This window comes from Pectinophora gossypiella, chromosome 17 (genome assembly GCF_024362695.1).
Source record: "Pectinophora gossypiella chromosome 17, ilPecGoss1.1, whole genome shotgun sequence".
NCBI classification, from domain to species: domain Eukaryota; kingdom Metazoa; phylum Arthropoda; class Insecta; order Lepidoptera; family Gelechiidae; genus Pectinophora; species Pectinophora gossypiella.
In genome coordinates, this window is record NC_065420.1 from 7,603,005 (window position 1) to 7,618,255 (window position 15,251).

General features: G+C 42.6%; 2 protein-coding genes across 6 annotated transcripts in view; one reads left to right on the forward strand and one right to left on the reverse strand.

Annotated features, from left to right (window-relative positions):
• Positions 1-86: 86 nt before the first annotated feature.
• Positions 87-3,205, forward strand: LOC126374623 (putative uncharacterized protein DDB_G0282133). Its single transcript, XM_050021313.1, has 4 exons — positions 87-175; positions 569-674; positions 835-963; positions 1,129-3,205. Exons 1-4 carry the CDS (start codon positions 87-89, stop codon positions 3,160-3,162), a joined length of 2,358 nt encoding a protein of 785 aa, XP_049877270.1. The 3' UTR covers positions 3,163-3,205.
• Positions 3,206-3,545: 340 nt separating this feature from the next.
• LOC126374282 (titin) overlaps positions 3,546-15,251 on the reverse strand; it is a 35,522-nt gene continuing 23,816 nt past the window's right edge. The window contains exons 3-5 of one of the 5 annotated variants that reach the window (XM_050020802.1): positions 12,988-13,697; positions 11,869-12,726; positions 3,546-11,779 (exon numbers count right to left, since the gene is read on the reverse strand). In XM_050020802.1, the coding sequence (XP_049876759.1) occupies positions 3,777-11,779; positions 11,869-12,726; positions 12,988-13,697 (9,571 nt within the window). In that variant the 3' untranslated portion in view covers positions 3,546-3,776. Of the gene's footprint in view, positions 11,780-11,868; positions 13,698-15,251 lie in introns of all 5 variants that reach the window. The other 4 variants (XM_050020803.1, XM_050020801.1, XM_050020804.1 and 1 more) reach the window with 4 other exon arrangements.

A 15,251-nucleotide genomic window follows, 5' to 3' on the forward strand; every position in this document is an offset into this window, starting at 1 on the left:
AATAGAAAGGTATTCGAAAAATTCCTGAAAACGTCAGTGGGCCAAGTGACAGTTTTTTTAAAGCAATTTTTGTGTAACATTGCAAAATGCATTATACGTTGATGATGATGATGTTCGGGTGTTTAGTGGCGCAGACGTTCACGAGGCCGGCGACGATGGAAGACGCCGGCGACAGGTAAGCATATCAACGCTTTTTTATTTGTAAGCTAGTAATCCACCACCGTACGTCCGCTGTGATTCCGCTCAGCGGACGCACAGCCTTCGCGCAGGGTACTGTTAGTTATTCCGCAGAAAGGATTTGCTGTACATGCAATAGATCTCCATACAAATTGTTTACTGTTAAAACAGCGGATGGCGTAGAACAAAATTTTCTTTGCCACTAACACTAATAGCTGCGCAGGATCTAAGATATTGTTTGGTGCTGATATTGAAGTATCGTGTGATCTTCACGCACTTGTACATTCCATAAGTTTTTAATCCATTCCATTTATTTTACTGCTGTTGATGGCAGTCCCAACTCCATAGTTTCACCAGAACTACTGCATCGTTGATACACTATTTATAAAAGTGAGTTTAACAGCGAAGGGGATGAGGCGGAATACGCCGGCGAGAATGATGGCTCGGAGGCCGACGACTCCGTGCAAGATGAGGAGGAGTCTCGCTTGAGTGAACAGGTAAATTACTATTGCACAATTGTATATCTTTTGCGAACGATTATACACTTTACCCGGCCATTATGGGTGAATACTCCTTCTTTAACTTCAAAATACTTCGTAAAAAATGTGCTGTATCACAAATACTTTTAACCTGATTATCTAATATAATTTACATTAGGACTCTGCCCCGGATGATCAAGAAGAAGAACCAAGGCAAAACCAGCATTTTCGAGAACCTAACGGAAACGCGTATTCGCAGAAATCATCTGGAGACGAGGATCAGACCACCGGAGACACAGGAGATAGTGTAAGAACAATCTCATGTTTACATAAACTCGGCCTTAAACACATTCTTAGCAATGAGAGCATTTCGGCATATTATGTTCCTGTTGTAGCTATAAATCTATTCTACTCAGTATTTTTTACTTAAATCTGTATTGGTACTACAGTCACTATAACTTATTATGAACAGTTCGCAGGCTTGAAGTCTAACAAAAACAGCGATTCTGACGAGGAACCAGTCGAAGAATCCAATTCCAACAACGAATACCAAACACCTACAAAACTACGGGAATCTGGAAAATTCATTGAGAAAGGCGAAATCAACGATCAGCCAGATGCTCTGCAACACTTATTGAACCGCGACGACAATAACGTTAAATCGCTGCGCAATGACAAGAACGCAATCAACAAACGAACACCTATTTCTCGAAACGTAGCCAACGAAGAAGATTTGCTTTTTGAAAGCAATGATGGTAATCGCGATCAACGTGAAAAAACCGATAAAGGAGAGTACAACAATGAATCTTCAGATGCTAGTGAACAATCACAATACTCCAAGAAGCTGTATAACACAATGCAAGAAGGAGTACCTGATGAAAAAAGATACGACAACCACTATAATTTGAACAGAGATAGGCGGGCTATACAAGATACGAATGATACTATTTCTAATTTAAATAGCAACAATGCACAACTGGAAACTGACGACGAAGAAGCAGCTATTAAAAGACACGTAAAGAAGTTATCCGGTGAAGAATTGGACGAACTTCTCAATTCTCTTACAGAAGACAAACGAGAGCTTTTAAAAAAGATTATGGAGAATGATGCTGGTAGCGACAATGAAATCAATAAACGAGAAATAACTAAAAAGGCGAGTGCTGCCCCAGATGAAAATGGCTACTTAGAAAGTGGGCAATCGGATACCAGTAAACTGCAAGAAGGCAGTCCAGGTAGTGATTCTAATGCTCCGGCGCAAAGTTCGACAGAACATAGCAAGCTACCAAATCCGCAATCAGATATTAATGTTTTGCCAGTAACTAAAACATTGGAAGTCAGCAATAGCTCATCTTCAACTATAATAAATACCGACAACAAAGCAGAGTTCATCACCCGTGACCCCGACTCAAACTCGGGAAAATCTGAGAGTGGCGTAAACACCATAGCTCCTGTATTAGATTCCAATAATCAAGCCAAAGTCAACTCAAATCCACAAGAATCTACAAAAACTGAAACAAAACGAGAAACTAATATGAAAGACTTATCAAATTTTGAGACCCCTTACGAAGACACCAAACCATATGAAGGTAATTTTAAGGATTCGCAGGATTTTGCTCGTGATTCAGGATATTTTTACTCTCAGGATGAAGACCTATCTCGAATAATGGATGATGAATCACAAATTAATAATAATATCAACAAGAGAGAGGTTTTAAATGATAAAGATGCCGATTTTTCTGATTCGATGAAATCCTTGGAGGACTCATTTCCTAATTCTAATTCATATGATGACGATGATCCATATTCTGGATCCGATATGGCGCCATTGGTAAGAGTGAAAAGAAAGAATTTAGACATGAATGTGAAAAAACGGGCTGCAGGTATTTTGCCAGATGCTAAGGTGGCGTACTTCCCCTATAAAGCGGAAAACGATGACGAAGATAACGATGAGGGTAATGAATTTGATGATGACGGATTTTATGATCGTACGGCTAATTTAGCGAAAAGTAACATCAAAGAGATGCCATCAGAAGAAGAAACTTCGGATAATTTAGAAGGGTCCGCACAACAAACAAGCACTAATAATAAGAATTGCCCATTAAACTTGATCAATCGTTCGAAATTAGCATCGAATAATAAAATGGAGAGTGATACAATGAGCCTTGGCTCGGATACTGATAGCGTTTTGTCTGGTGTAGAAGGAGTGGACGACAACTTAATGTTCAATAGTGGGACTCGAAACAGACGTACAGCAGAAGCGTCAGTAAATAATCAAGCCGCTGAAAACACAGAGGTAAAACTTAACCGTCCCATGCGCTCTACACCGCTGATGGAAGACAAGTTAAAATCAGCTTCTGAAACTTACATAAATGTACCAAACTATCATGAGAACGATGCCTTTGGGCCTCTTCCACGAAGTTACGAAGGCGAACTAGGCCGTTATAAACGAATAAGGCGCGTTAAACAACCCTCCTCTTCAAAGGATATGGCTTCCTCTAGTGCCTAAATGGGAGCAGGTTATTTTTATTTTATAATTCTAAGTATTTTTTATGTCGGCATTGCATAACTTAGTTTGTAGCTATTTTAATTTACATTGTTTTAGATTTGTTTATAAGTTTTAATTCTGTAACATGACTTAAAAACGTTAATAAATTATGAACTTATTTTTATTATTTTGTATTTATTGAATATCTTTAGCAAATACAATAAATTCACATTGACCATGCCGAGTTTCTTAAATATACTTAGTCATAATATTTGAGTCATTAATCATTATTGAATAAAAGTATATTTTTTATCAACTTTTGCGCTGGTACTTAAGCATCTCTTTCCACCTGCTTCCCCTATTATTCTCTCATCCAAAGGCACTTGTAAATAAAATGAAACAACTTTTTATAATATAAAAATTTATTTCATGGCAATGTTTGACAAAATGTTAAAATTAAGTATAATAAAATTATGCATTGTATATGTGTAACAGAAGGCACGTTAATTGTTAAGACTAGCAATGTTATAGCTTGCACGAATATTTTTAGAACTCAAACGCAATGTCGATGAGTTTTACATTATTAATTAATATATAGAGCACGATTAAACAAGGAATGAATAGTTGCATTATCTTTATTGCGTCTTTTGATTAACTTTCGGAGCATAGAACTTATGTTCACGGGTATCTCTAGTGTGTTTGAATGGTGTGCGGGGTGACTCTATTAGCGTCGCCGGGCACGTTCCGTGCACGTGAGACGTGAACTCGCGCTTGTAGCTGGAGCTGCCGTCACCGAGCACGAAGTGTGACGCGGTCCCGTGTCGCACCACGCGCTCCACTCGCTCCGTACGCTCCGCTCGCTGTTGCTCAGATTTCGAAAAACTGCCGTACCGCGATTCTGAGTGACCGTAGAACTCTCCACCGACTCGTAGATTATCTTTGACCATGACACGCGGCTGTCTTTCTATTACCAGAGTTGATTGGCCGTCTCTTTTTGCTTGTTCACGACGAGAATCTTTTTCAGAATGCTGCGATATTACTCCCATATTGTCACGGCCGGAACGATGCATTGAACTAATGCTCTTTCTTTCACTGCTGTGCGTGGAATTACTAATATATTCACCACGATCGCAGAGATTGCCGATACTCTTTCGCTGTGCAGATGCAGCTGAACTGGTTGAATGATGGGCTTCGGTAGCTGAAGATACTCCCTTACGATGAAGAACTGCGTTCGTAGAAGTTGCGTCGGATATAAGGTCAGAAGAACGCTTGTGGTGTCCACTACGAGAGGAGTTGTCTATCGTAGACGAAGCATCACCACCGCCATGCATAGCCCTCTGAAACTCAACACTAGTTTTCGTGACACTGTCACTCAATTGATTTCTACTGCTGGAATGTGAGTGTTGAGTAGAGCTTGATATATTTTGGTTTATGTGACTTATGTTCGACACATTTCTTTGAGAGTGGCTGTTAGTAACATGGCGTTGAGAATTTGAACCATGTCTTGTTTCAGATGTCGCCGATTGATCGGAAGTAATAATTCTTTGAGCAGAATCACCACGCATTTGTCTGCCTGTTTGTTGCTGCTGATTACTGTGATAGGCACTGCTTTCAGATGTGTGTGATTGTTGAGAAACACTTCGCTGTGAACCGGATGTTATATGTTGTTCCGATGATATAAGTCTTTGAGATGAATCACCTCGGATTTGTGTATCTCCATGACTCTCATAAGATGACTTTTGAGTTACACTGGATATATTTTGTCCCGAGTGACTTCCTTTTGACGTTGATAGACATTCTTGAGTATCGTCCGATGAAATTATTCTCCTGGAAGTGTCATCGGGGACTTTTCTACCGACATCTCCTGATACCACGTTTGTTTCCACATTACGTGTGACAGTCACCCATTTGCCGGCTATAAGTTTTTTCTCTGTCACCTGTTTCATAGTTTTAGTCGTAGATGAAGAAGTTGTTTTAAGATTGCGTGAGTCCATTTTACTGCTAGTAACTGTTTTATCTGTCACATTTCTAGGTGAAGAATGTTCCGAAGTAGTTCTCTTGTCGACTACGTTTTGAGATGCCGAACGGCGATCAATATAACTCTGCGATCCTGCTCGATCAGTAACGTCTTGTGACGTAACTGTCGAATGTTTAACATGTGTGCCAGATTGAACATGACTTACATTGGAGAACTCAGTAGCATTATGTGAACTAGACTGTTTAATATGTGATTCAGAATGAGTAGTATGAATTTTTCCATCACGGTAAGTTTCTGAGTCTTGTGTTTTTATTGTTTTGTCATATCTTGTTACATCGCCATTAGTTTGGAGGGTGTTCTTAGGTCTCACGGGGCCAGATTTATCAGCTGGACTCCATGTCTGTGTTACGGGGCGATCAAAGTCTCCCTCTGGGTGTAAGTTGTCTTGTGGCTTCACAGGTGTTGGTCGATCTCCCTTTTGCCATTTCGGTCTAGTTGGACGATCAAAAGCACCTTCAGGTTTCAAGTTATCTTTTGGGCGAGATTGTGCTGCTGTTTGACCCGGCTGCCATTGCGGTTTTGGCTTGTCTTGGAAATCACCCTCAGGTCGAAGATTGTCTTTAGGACGTACTTGTGCGGGAGTCTCACCGGGCTGCCACTGCGTTTTCGGTCTGTCCTGGAAATCACCTTCTGGTCGAAGATTATCTTTAGGACGTACTTGTGCGGGAGTCTCACCCGGCTGCCACTGTGTTTTCGGTCTGTCTTGGAAGTCACCTTCTGGTCGAAGATTGTCTTTAGGTCGTACTTGTGCGGGAGTCTCACCGGGCTGCCACTGTGTTTTCGGTCTGTCTTGGAAGTCACCTTCTGGTCGAAGATTATCTTTAGGACGTACTTGCGCCGGTGTTTCTCCAGGCTGCCATTGGGTTTTGGGACGACTTTCAAAGTCTCCGTCAGGGTGCAGATTATCTTGAGGTCTCACCGCATCAGGCCTTTCACCTTTTACCCATTTCGGTCTAGATGGTCGATCGAAATTTCCTTCCGGTTTCAAATTATCTATATGTTTTACTGGTGACCTTTTATCGCCATTTACGGGTTTTACTACAGGTCTCTTCTCAAAGTCACCTTCAGGTTTTAGATTGTCTGCATGGTACACGATAGCAGATTTTTCGCCTTTCGTAACTTTGTAGTCGTCTCGACGAGTATGATCTTCAAATACTCCTTCAATTTTCAAATTGTCTTCTCTGCGAGTCAACTTCACTCTTTGGCCTTTGACAACGCGGTATGTGTCGGAAGAACGCGTATTTTCCATCTTACCTTCCATTCTTAAATTGTCCTCATGTTTGACTATTGCAGCTCGTTCTCCGGTAACAACGCTATAATCGTTTCTTTGTTTCATATCTACGAATTCGCCTTCTATCTTTAGATTGTCTTCTCTTCTTATAATATCAAGTCTTTCAACTTTTTGTTTTTGACGTAAATCATCCCTTTCAATTGTAATGTTATCAACTTGCTTAAATGGTTTACGTTTTTCAGCAGGCTGAGATGGAACGACTTCCGGTGTATAGAATTTTCCTTCTGTTTTCAGATTATCTTCATGTTTTTGAATAACCACCTTTTCTATCTTATCGATGCGTTTATAGTCATCACGAGAACGATGGATATCAATGGTACCCTCCATCTTTAAATGATCTTCGTGTTTTACAACATCAACACGATCACCACGAGTTGCAGTATAGTCAGTACGCCTTACTACTTCCATATCGCCCTCCGGTTTTAGATTATCTTCAGGTTTCTTTTGTACTGGTCTTTCACCAGGAACCACTTTCGGCTTCTCGGGTCTTTCAAATTTACCTTCAGGTTTCAAGTTATCTTTAGGTTTCTTGACTTCTGGTCTCTCAGCTGGACGCCACTTATCTTGTTTAGGAGTTTCGAACTCTCCCTCAGGTTTCAGGTTATCATGGGGTTTTTTGGGAGTTTGCCTCTCAGCTGGACGCCATGTGTCATGTTTAGGTTTTTCAAATTCACCTTCAGGTTTTAAATTGTCTTGTGGTTTTTTTGGAGTCTGTCTTTCAGACGGGCGCCACTCGTCGTGTTTAGGTTTTTCGAATTCTCCCTCAGGTTTCAAGTTGTCTTTAGGTTTCTTGACTTCTGTTCTCTCAGCTGGACGCCACTTATCTTGTTTAGGAGTTTCGAACTCTCCTTCAGGTTTCAGATTATCTTTAGGCTTTTTAACTTCAGGCCTCTCAGCTGGACGCCATTTCTCATGAGTAGGCTTCTCAAATTCTCCTTCTGGTCGTAAGTTATCCTCAGGCCTTTTAGGAGTCTGCCTCTCAGCTGGACGCCACTCATCATGTTTAGGTTTCTCGAACTCTCCTTCTGGTTTCAGATTATCTTTAGGCTTTTTGACTTCAGGCCTCTCAGCTGGACGCCATTTCTCATGACTAGGCTTCTCAAATTCTCCTTCTGGTCGTAGGTTATCCTCAGGCCTTTTAGGAGTCTGCCTCTCAGCTGGACGCCATTCATCATGTTTAGGTTTCTCGAACTCTCCTTCCGGTTTCAGATTATCTTTAGGCTTTTTGACTTCAGGCCTCTCGGCTGGACGCCATTCATCATATTTTGGCTTTTCAAATTCTCCTTCTGGTCGTAGGTTATCTTCAGGCTTCTTAGGAGTCTGTCTTTCTGCTGGACGCCATTCATCATGTTTAGGTTTCTCGAACTCTCCTTCTGGTTTCAGATTATCCTTAGGCTTTTTGACTTCAGGCCTCTCGGCTGGACGCCATTCATCATGTTTAGGTTTTTCGAACTCCCCTTCTGGTCTCAAATTGTCTTTAGGCTTGGTCATTTCTCGCTTTTCAGCTGGGCGCCAGTTATCATGCTTAGGTTTTTCAAATTCGCCTTCAGGTCTCAAGTTGTCTTCAGGTTTTTTAGGCGTCTGTTTTTCAGCTGGACGCCATTCATCATGTTTTGGCTTTTCAAATTCTCCCTCTGGTTTTAGATTATCAACGGGTTTCTTTGGAGTCTGCCTTTCAGCTGGGCGCCATTCATCGTGTTTTGGCTTCTCAAATTCACCTTCAGGTTGTAAATTATCTTTAGGCCTTATTACCGGAGCTCGTTCGCCCTTAGTTGCACTGTAATCATTGCGGATTTCAAGATCAAAGAATTCTCCTTCTGTTCTTAAATTATCTTCATGCCTTTGAATAATAACTCTCTCTGTAGTTTCAACATGTTTGTAATCATCTCGTGAGCGCTGAATATCAATGGTACCTTCCATTCGAAGATGATCTTCGCGCCTAATGACATCGACCCGATCACCACGCGTTGCAGTGTAATCAGTTCTCCGTACCACATCCATACTTCCTTCTGGTTTTAAGTTATCTTCAGGCTTTTTGGGAGTTTGCCTCTCGGCTGGACGCCACTCATCTTGCTTGGGTTTTTCAAAATCTCCTTCTGGTCTAAGATTATCTTCAGGCTTTTTGGGCGTTTGCCTCTCTGCTGGACGCCACTCATCTTGTTTTGGTTTTTCAAATTCTCCTTCAGGTTTCAAATTATCTTTAGGTTTCACAACCTCACGCTTTTCAGCTGGGCGCCACTTATCTTGTTTTGGAGTTTCAAAGTCGCCTTCAGGTTTAAGATTATCTTGAGGTTTCTTCGGTGTTTGCCGTTCCGCTGGACGCCATTCGTCAGGTTTAGGTTTTTCAAATTCTCCTTCTGGTCGCAGATTATCTGCAGGCTTTTTGGGAGTTTGCCTTTCTGCCGGACGCCACTCGTCATGTTTGGGTTTTTCGAATTCTCCTTCTGGCCTTAAATTATCTTCAGGCTTTTTAGGTGTTTGCCTCTCTGCTGGACGCCATTCATCGTGTTTAGGTTTTTCAAATTCACCCTCTGGTTTTAGATTATCTTTTGGCTTAGTCATTTCACGCTTTTCAGCTGGACGCCATTTCTCGTGTGTGGGTTTTTCAAATTCTCCTTCCGGACGTAAGTTATCTTCCGGTTTTTTAGGTGTTTGTCTTTCAGCAGGACGCCATTCATCGTGTTTAGGCTTTTCAAAATCTCCTTCGGGCTTTAAGTTATCCTTAGGTTTCTTTACTTCTGGCCTTTCAGCGGGGCGCCATTGCTCGTGCTCCGGTTTTTCAAACTCTCCTTCCGGTTTAAGGTTATCTTTTGGTTTTGTCGGAGTTTGCCTTTCAGCTGGACGCCATTCTTCATGCTTAGGCTTTTCAAATTCTCCTTCGGGTCGTAAATTGTCTTCTGGTTTTTTAGGAGTCTGCCTTTCTGCTGGATGCCATTCATCGTGTTTAGGCTTTACAAATTCTCCTTCAGGCTTCAAATTATCCTTTGGCTTTCTAACTTCAGGCCTTTCGGCTGGACGCCACTCCTCGTAAATGGGTTTCTCAAATTCTCCTTCTGGTCGTAGGTTATCTTCAGGCTTCTTAGGTGTCTGTCTTTCTGCTGGACGCCATTCATCATGCTTGGGCTTTTCAAAATCACCTTCTGGTTTCAAATTATCTTTGGGTTTTGTCATTTCTCGCTTCTCTGCAGGGCGCCATTTATCGTGCTTAGGTTTCTCAAATTCTCCTTCTGGTCTCAAATTGTCCTCAGGCTTTTTAGGAGTTTGCCTTTCAGCTGGACGCCACTCGTCATGTTTAGGTTTTTCAAACTCTCCCTCAGGACGTAAGTTATCCTCAGGCTTTTTAGGTGTTTGCCTTTCAGCAGGACGCCATTCATCGTGTTTAGGTTTCTCAAATTCACCTTCAGGTTTCAAATTGTCTTTCGGCTTTGTCATTTCACGCTTTTCAGCTGGACGCCATTTATCATGCTTAGGTTTCTCAAAGTCGCCCTCGGGTCTCAAATTGTCTTCTGGTTTTTTAGGTGTTTGCCTTTCAGCTGGACGCCACTCATCGTGTTTCGGTTTTTCAAACTCTCCTTCTGGGCGTAAGTTATCTTCAGGCTTTATAGGCGTTTGTCTCTCCGCTGGACGCCATTTATCATGTTTAGGTTTTTCGAACTCGCCTTCTGGTTTTAAGTTATCCTTAGGTTTTGTCATTTCACGCTTCTCAGCTGGACGCCATTTCTCATGAGTGGGCTTTTCAAATTCTCCTTCTGGCCGCAAATTATCTTCTGGTTTCTTCGGACTTTGCCTTTCCGCTGGACGCCACTCATCATGTTTCGGCTTTTCAAATTCTCCTTCAGGCTTCAAATTATCCTTTGGTTTTCTAACTTCAGGTCTCTCGGCTGGACGCCATTCTTCGTGAGTGGGTTTTTCAAATTCTCCTTCTGGTCGTAGGTTATCCGCAGGCTTTTTGGGAGTTTGCCTTTCTGCTGGACGCCACTCGTCATGTTTGGGTTTTTCGAATTCTCCTTCTGGCCTTAAGTTATCTTCAGGTTTTTTAGGAGTCTGTCTTTCCGCTGGACGCCATTCGTCGTGTTTAGGCTTTTCAAAATCACCTTCAGGTTTCAAGTTATCTTTGGGTTTTGTCATTTCACGCTTCTCAGCTGGACGCCATTTTTCATGAGTGGGTTTTTCAAATTCTCCTTCCGGCCTTAAATTATCTTCTGGTTTCTTAGGAGTTTGCCTTTCTGCTGGTCGCCACTCATCAAGTTTCGGCTTTTCAAATTCTCCTTCGGGCTTCAAATTGTCCTTAGGCTTTCTTACTTCAGGCCTCTCAGCTGGACGCCATTCCTCATGAGTAGGTTTCTCAAATTCTCCTTCTGGTCTCAAGTTGTCCTCAGGCTTTTTAGGAGTTTGCCTTTCCGCTGGACGCCACTCGTCATGTTTAGGTTTTTCAAACTCTCCCTCAGGACGTAAGTTATCCTCAGGCTTTTTAGGTGTTTGCCTTTCAGCAGGACGCCATTCATCGTGTTTAGGTTTCTCAAATTCACCTTCAGGTTTCAAATTGTCTTTAGGCTTTGTCATTTCGCGTTTCTCTGCTGGACGCCATTTTTCGTGGGTGGGTTTCTCAAATTCTCCTTCTGGTCTCAAGTTGTCCTCAGGTTTTTTAGGTGTCTGTCTTTCTGCCGGACGCCACTCATCATGCTTGGGCTTTTCAAACTCCCCTTCGGGTCTCAAATTATCTTTTGGCTTGGTCATTTCACGCTTCTCAGCTGGACGCCATTTATCTGGTATTGGAGATTCAAAATCACCTTCTGGTTTTAGATTATCAATTGGTTTCTTTTGTTCACGTCTTTCAGTAATTTTCGGTTGGAATGCATCATGAGATACAGTATGAGTTTCAAATGTTCCTTCCATGTGGAGGTTATCTTGTCTTATGATTTGTTGTTGTCTTATATCAATTTCCTCATAAGTTTTATACTCCTCTTGAGTGGTAGTAATTTTTTGCAAGTCTTCTGTTGAATAGAACTTTTCGAAATCCTCTTTGGTCCATGTTCGTCGGCGGTGAGGACGCTGAACTGGACCAGATTTTTGTGTATAATCTTCTTGATTGGAAGTAACGAATTCTATTTCACCTTCATGAGTCAAGTTGTCTGTTCTTCTCGCTACCGTTGTTGTTCTTTCCACAATATCAGTATAATCGATGAATTCAGATTTTGATGTCGTGTCTGTTGTCATTTCTCCTTCAATCTTTGTCCAAGTATTACGTCGCACAGGCTTAGATTTTTCTATTGGTTTTATAGTGTATTCCGTTCTAGACGTTGTGGTATCTGAAATCATAGTAATGAATTAATAAAGTTATTTAATAAGAATATATATCTTATTGTTTCTTTTAACATAGAGGAAGATATAACCTTACCTAAAAACTCTCCTTCAGTAATGATGTTGTCTGTCCGTCGTATTATTTCTGCTCTTTCACCAGTCACTAATTTATAATCCTCTGTAATGGATCTTGTTGTTGTGAATTCTCCTTCTGGGCGTAAATTATCTTCAGGCTTTTTCACGATAGCTTTTTCAGCGGGAGTAAACTCTTCTGGCTTACGTTTTGCGAAGTCTCCTTCTGGCTTCAAATTATCCGTAGGCTTTTTCTGCTGTGGCCTTTCAGCTGGTTTCCATTCTTCTTTTTTAGGTGTAGTAAACTCTCCTTCAGGCTTCAAATTGTCCTCAGGGCGGCGTACAGGTTCTCTTTCTCCTGGTCGCCATTTTTCAGGTTTTCTAGTTTCAAATTCACCTTCAGGTTTGAGATTGTCTTCAGGTCTCTTTTGTTTTGGGCGTTCTGCAGGCCGCCACTGTTCTTTTTCAGGAGTAGTAAACTCGCCTTCTGGCCTAAGATTATCATCAGGCCGACGAACTGGTGCTCTGTCACCAGGACGCCACTCATCCGGCTGTCTTTGTACAAAGTCTCCCTCTGGTTTTAAATTGTCCTCTGGTTTTTTAGGTTTCTGTCTTTCAGCCGGACGCCATGGTTCTTTTTCGGGTGTAGTGAACTCTCCTTCTGGATGCAAATTATCGTTTGGACGATGGACTGGTGCCCTGTCTCCAGGACGCCACTCTTCAGGGCGACGCTTTTCGAAATCACCTTCAGGTCTCAGATTGTCTTCTGGTTTCTTAGGTTTTTGACGTTCAGCTGGACGCCAAGGTTCTTTCTCAGGAGTAGTAAAGTCACCTTCTGGTCTAAGATTGTCATCGGGACGTCGAACCGGCGCTCTGTCACCAGGTCGCCATTCTTCAGGCTTACGCTTTTCAAAATCGCCTTCGGGTTTAAGATTATCTTCTGGTCGTCGTACAGGTGCTCTATCACCAGGGCGCCAGTCGTCTGGCTGACGTTTTTCAAAATCACCTTCGGGTTTCAGATTGTCTTCTGGTTTTTTAGGTTTTTGACGTTCAGCTGGACGCCAGGGTTCTTTTTCGGGAGTAGTAAAGTCACCTTCTGGTCTAAGATTATCATCGGGACGTCGAACCGGCGCTCTGTCACCAGGTCGCCATTCTTCTGGCTTACGCTTTTCAAAATCGCCTTCGGGTTTAAGATTATCTTCTGGTCGCCGTACAGGTGCTCTTTCACCAGGACGCCAATCATCCGGCTGACGTTTCTCAAAATCACCTTCGGGTTTCAGATTGTCTTCCGGTTTCTTAGGTTTCTGACGTTCAGCTGGACGCCAAGGTTCTTTTTCGGGAGTAGTAAAATCACCTTCAGGTCTAAGGTTATCATCGGGCCGTCGTACTGGTGCTCTGTCTCCAGGACGCCATTCGTCAGGGCGACGCTTTTCGAAATCACCTTCTGGCTTCAAGTTATCTTCTGGGCGTTTAACTGGCGCACGATCACCCGGACGCCACTCTTCAGGTCGGCGCTTTTCGAAGTCTCCCTCAGGCTTGAGGTTATCCTCAGGTTTCCTCACTGGCGCTCTTTCACCCGGACGCCATTCCTCAGGACGGCGCTTTTCGAAATCTCCCTCAGGTTTGAGGTTATCTTCAGGCTTAGTAGATTTAGGTCGTTCGGCGGGTTGCCAGTGCGGGCGTTCGGGTTGCTGGAAGTCTCCTTCCATGCGCAGGTGGTCTTCGTGGTGGACGGCGGTGGTGCGGCTGACATGTTTCTCGTCGTAGTCTTGTTTGTACGCGGAGACCACACTCGTCGTATGCTCCACATCGAACAATGGCTCCGGGACATCGTTGTGTGGGCAGCGATGACGCCTGGAAAATAGAGAATAGCTTATTAAACTCTACTTGTATCGATAATTAATGAGCACTCCTATAACAAAAGCACATAATCACACCTTTTGACACGATAAGGATGTAGAGAGATAGAGAATCGTCGTGGCGGTGGCAGCGGCGGCAGCGTTAGCGGCTCGGCCATCGCACGCGTCCATCGCGCTCGTATCGCTACATCTCTAACTCGGAGACCGCGTACACTACACTGAACACTACCGCCGCGGTGCTCAAGCACCACGCGGCTGTTCCTAACGACCTCATGTCATCTCGCAATAACCACCAGTAACATTTGCTTACACTTTTAAGTTGCGTCTATTATTAGCGGCGAAAACCGTGAACACCTACACTTTACAAAAACTTCTCAATACTTCTCGCGCACTGAAATATCAAATCAAAATACCACCCGATTAAAGTTAATTTTGTTCAGGATCGCAAGGCTGTCGTTAAATATGTTTTCGTGTGTAGGGCGAGGCGACCTCCAGGACAAAGTCGCGTGGCATACTGCCGTCGCGCCGCTACCGAGAGTTCACAGCTACATTCATAGTAACCATGTATACTTTACGAGACTGCCTAAAGGCAAGCTGACCCACTTTGAACTAAGTGTATTATTAGTTACCATCACTAAAATTCAGAGTGGCCTGCAATGTACGGTTCCAATATTACGCAACATGCAAATTTCAGGTTGTCACATTTCCATCTATACTCGCTTCACTACAGCACCAGCGCATCGTAACAAGCCTTTGTCTTTTATTCTCATTAGCATTTCTTTACAATTTGAAACATGTTTAAGTTTATTTCCGTCAATTACTTGCCCCGTATTGGCCTGAAAACGTCAGCGGTGTGACCTACTGGCTTCACAACCCACCCACTGTATTCTCTATCCATTGTGCTGTACTGTACACAAACTACATAGTTACCACGGTAACACCCATCGAACCTTTTCATGAATAACCTAGCGTTGGGCAAACTACACGCACTATGCATTTCATAAACCTCTCATACATGTATTCACGTAAAGCAAGAGATACAGTTCAATACTCGAATATTTTAAGGGCAATTTGTGAATCACTTATATTGTAGATACAACATAATCGAAGGAATAGTCTGAAAAAGCTTAGGTTTGTAACCGCAGCTTCTGAATAATGAATATAACCTTATGACAAAAATCGAATGTGTTTTGGCAACATGAACATTTCGAATTCTGCAAGGGGTATGAAATCATTACGATACGAATCTCTACCCAAATTCGACTTTTATTCATCACCTTATTGGACACGGTGACGTCAGCATTCAACAAAAAGAGCATTCATAAAGTTGTTATCGCCGTCCAGACATTGTTACTAACAAATTGGCAGTAAAATAAAAAGAGGAATTACTAAAGAGGCGAAGGAACTTAAGGAATCAGGAGTGGGCGTTTGACTGCATCTCGCAAACGCAGTCTCAATATAGACATGAGTCAGAATGCGTCGACGCTCTCTCCGCGGCAAGGATAGCATTGCATTAAGAAAGGATGCAGTGCTTCATTCATTTGCATAG

Excerpts from the sequence above, each read along its gene's own strand:
- LOC126374623 (XM_050021313.1), top strand. The coding sequence starts at position 87 with ATGCATTATACGTTGATGATGATGATGTTCGGGTGTTTAGTGGCGCAG. Across the intron at positions 176-568 it reads ATGGAAGACGCCGGCGACAG|TGAGTTTAACAGCGAAGGGG; the intron begins GTAAGCATATCA and ends TATTTATAAAAG. Across the intron at positions 964-1,128 it reads CCGGAGACACAGGAGATAGT|TTCGCAGGCTTGAAGTCTAA; the intron begins GTAAGAACAATC and ends TATTATGAACAG.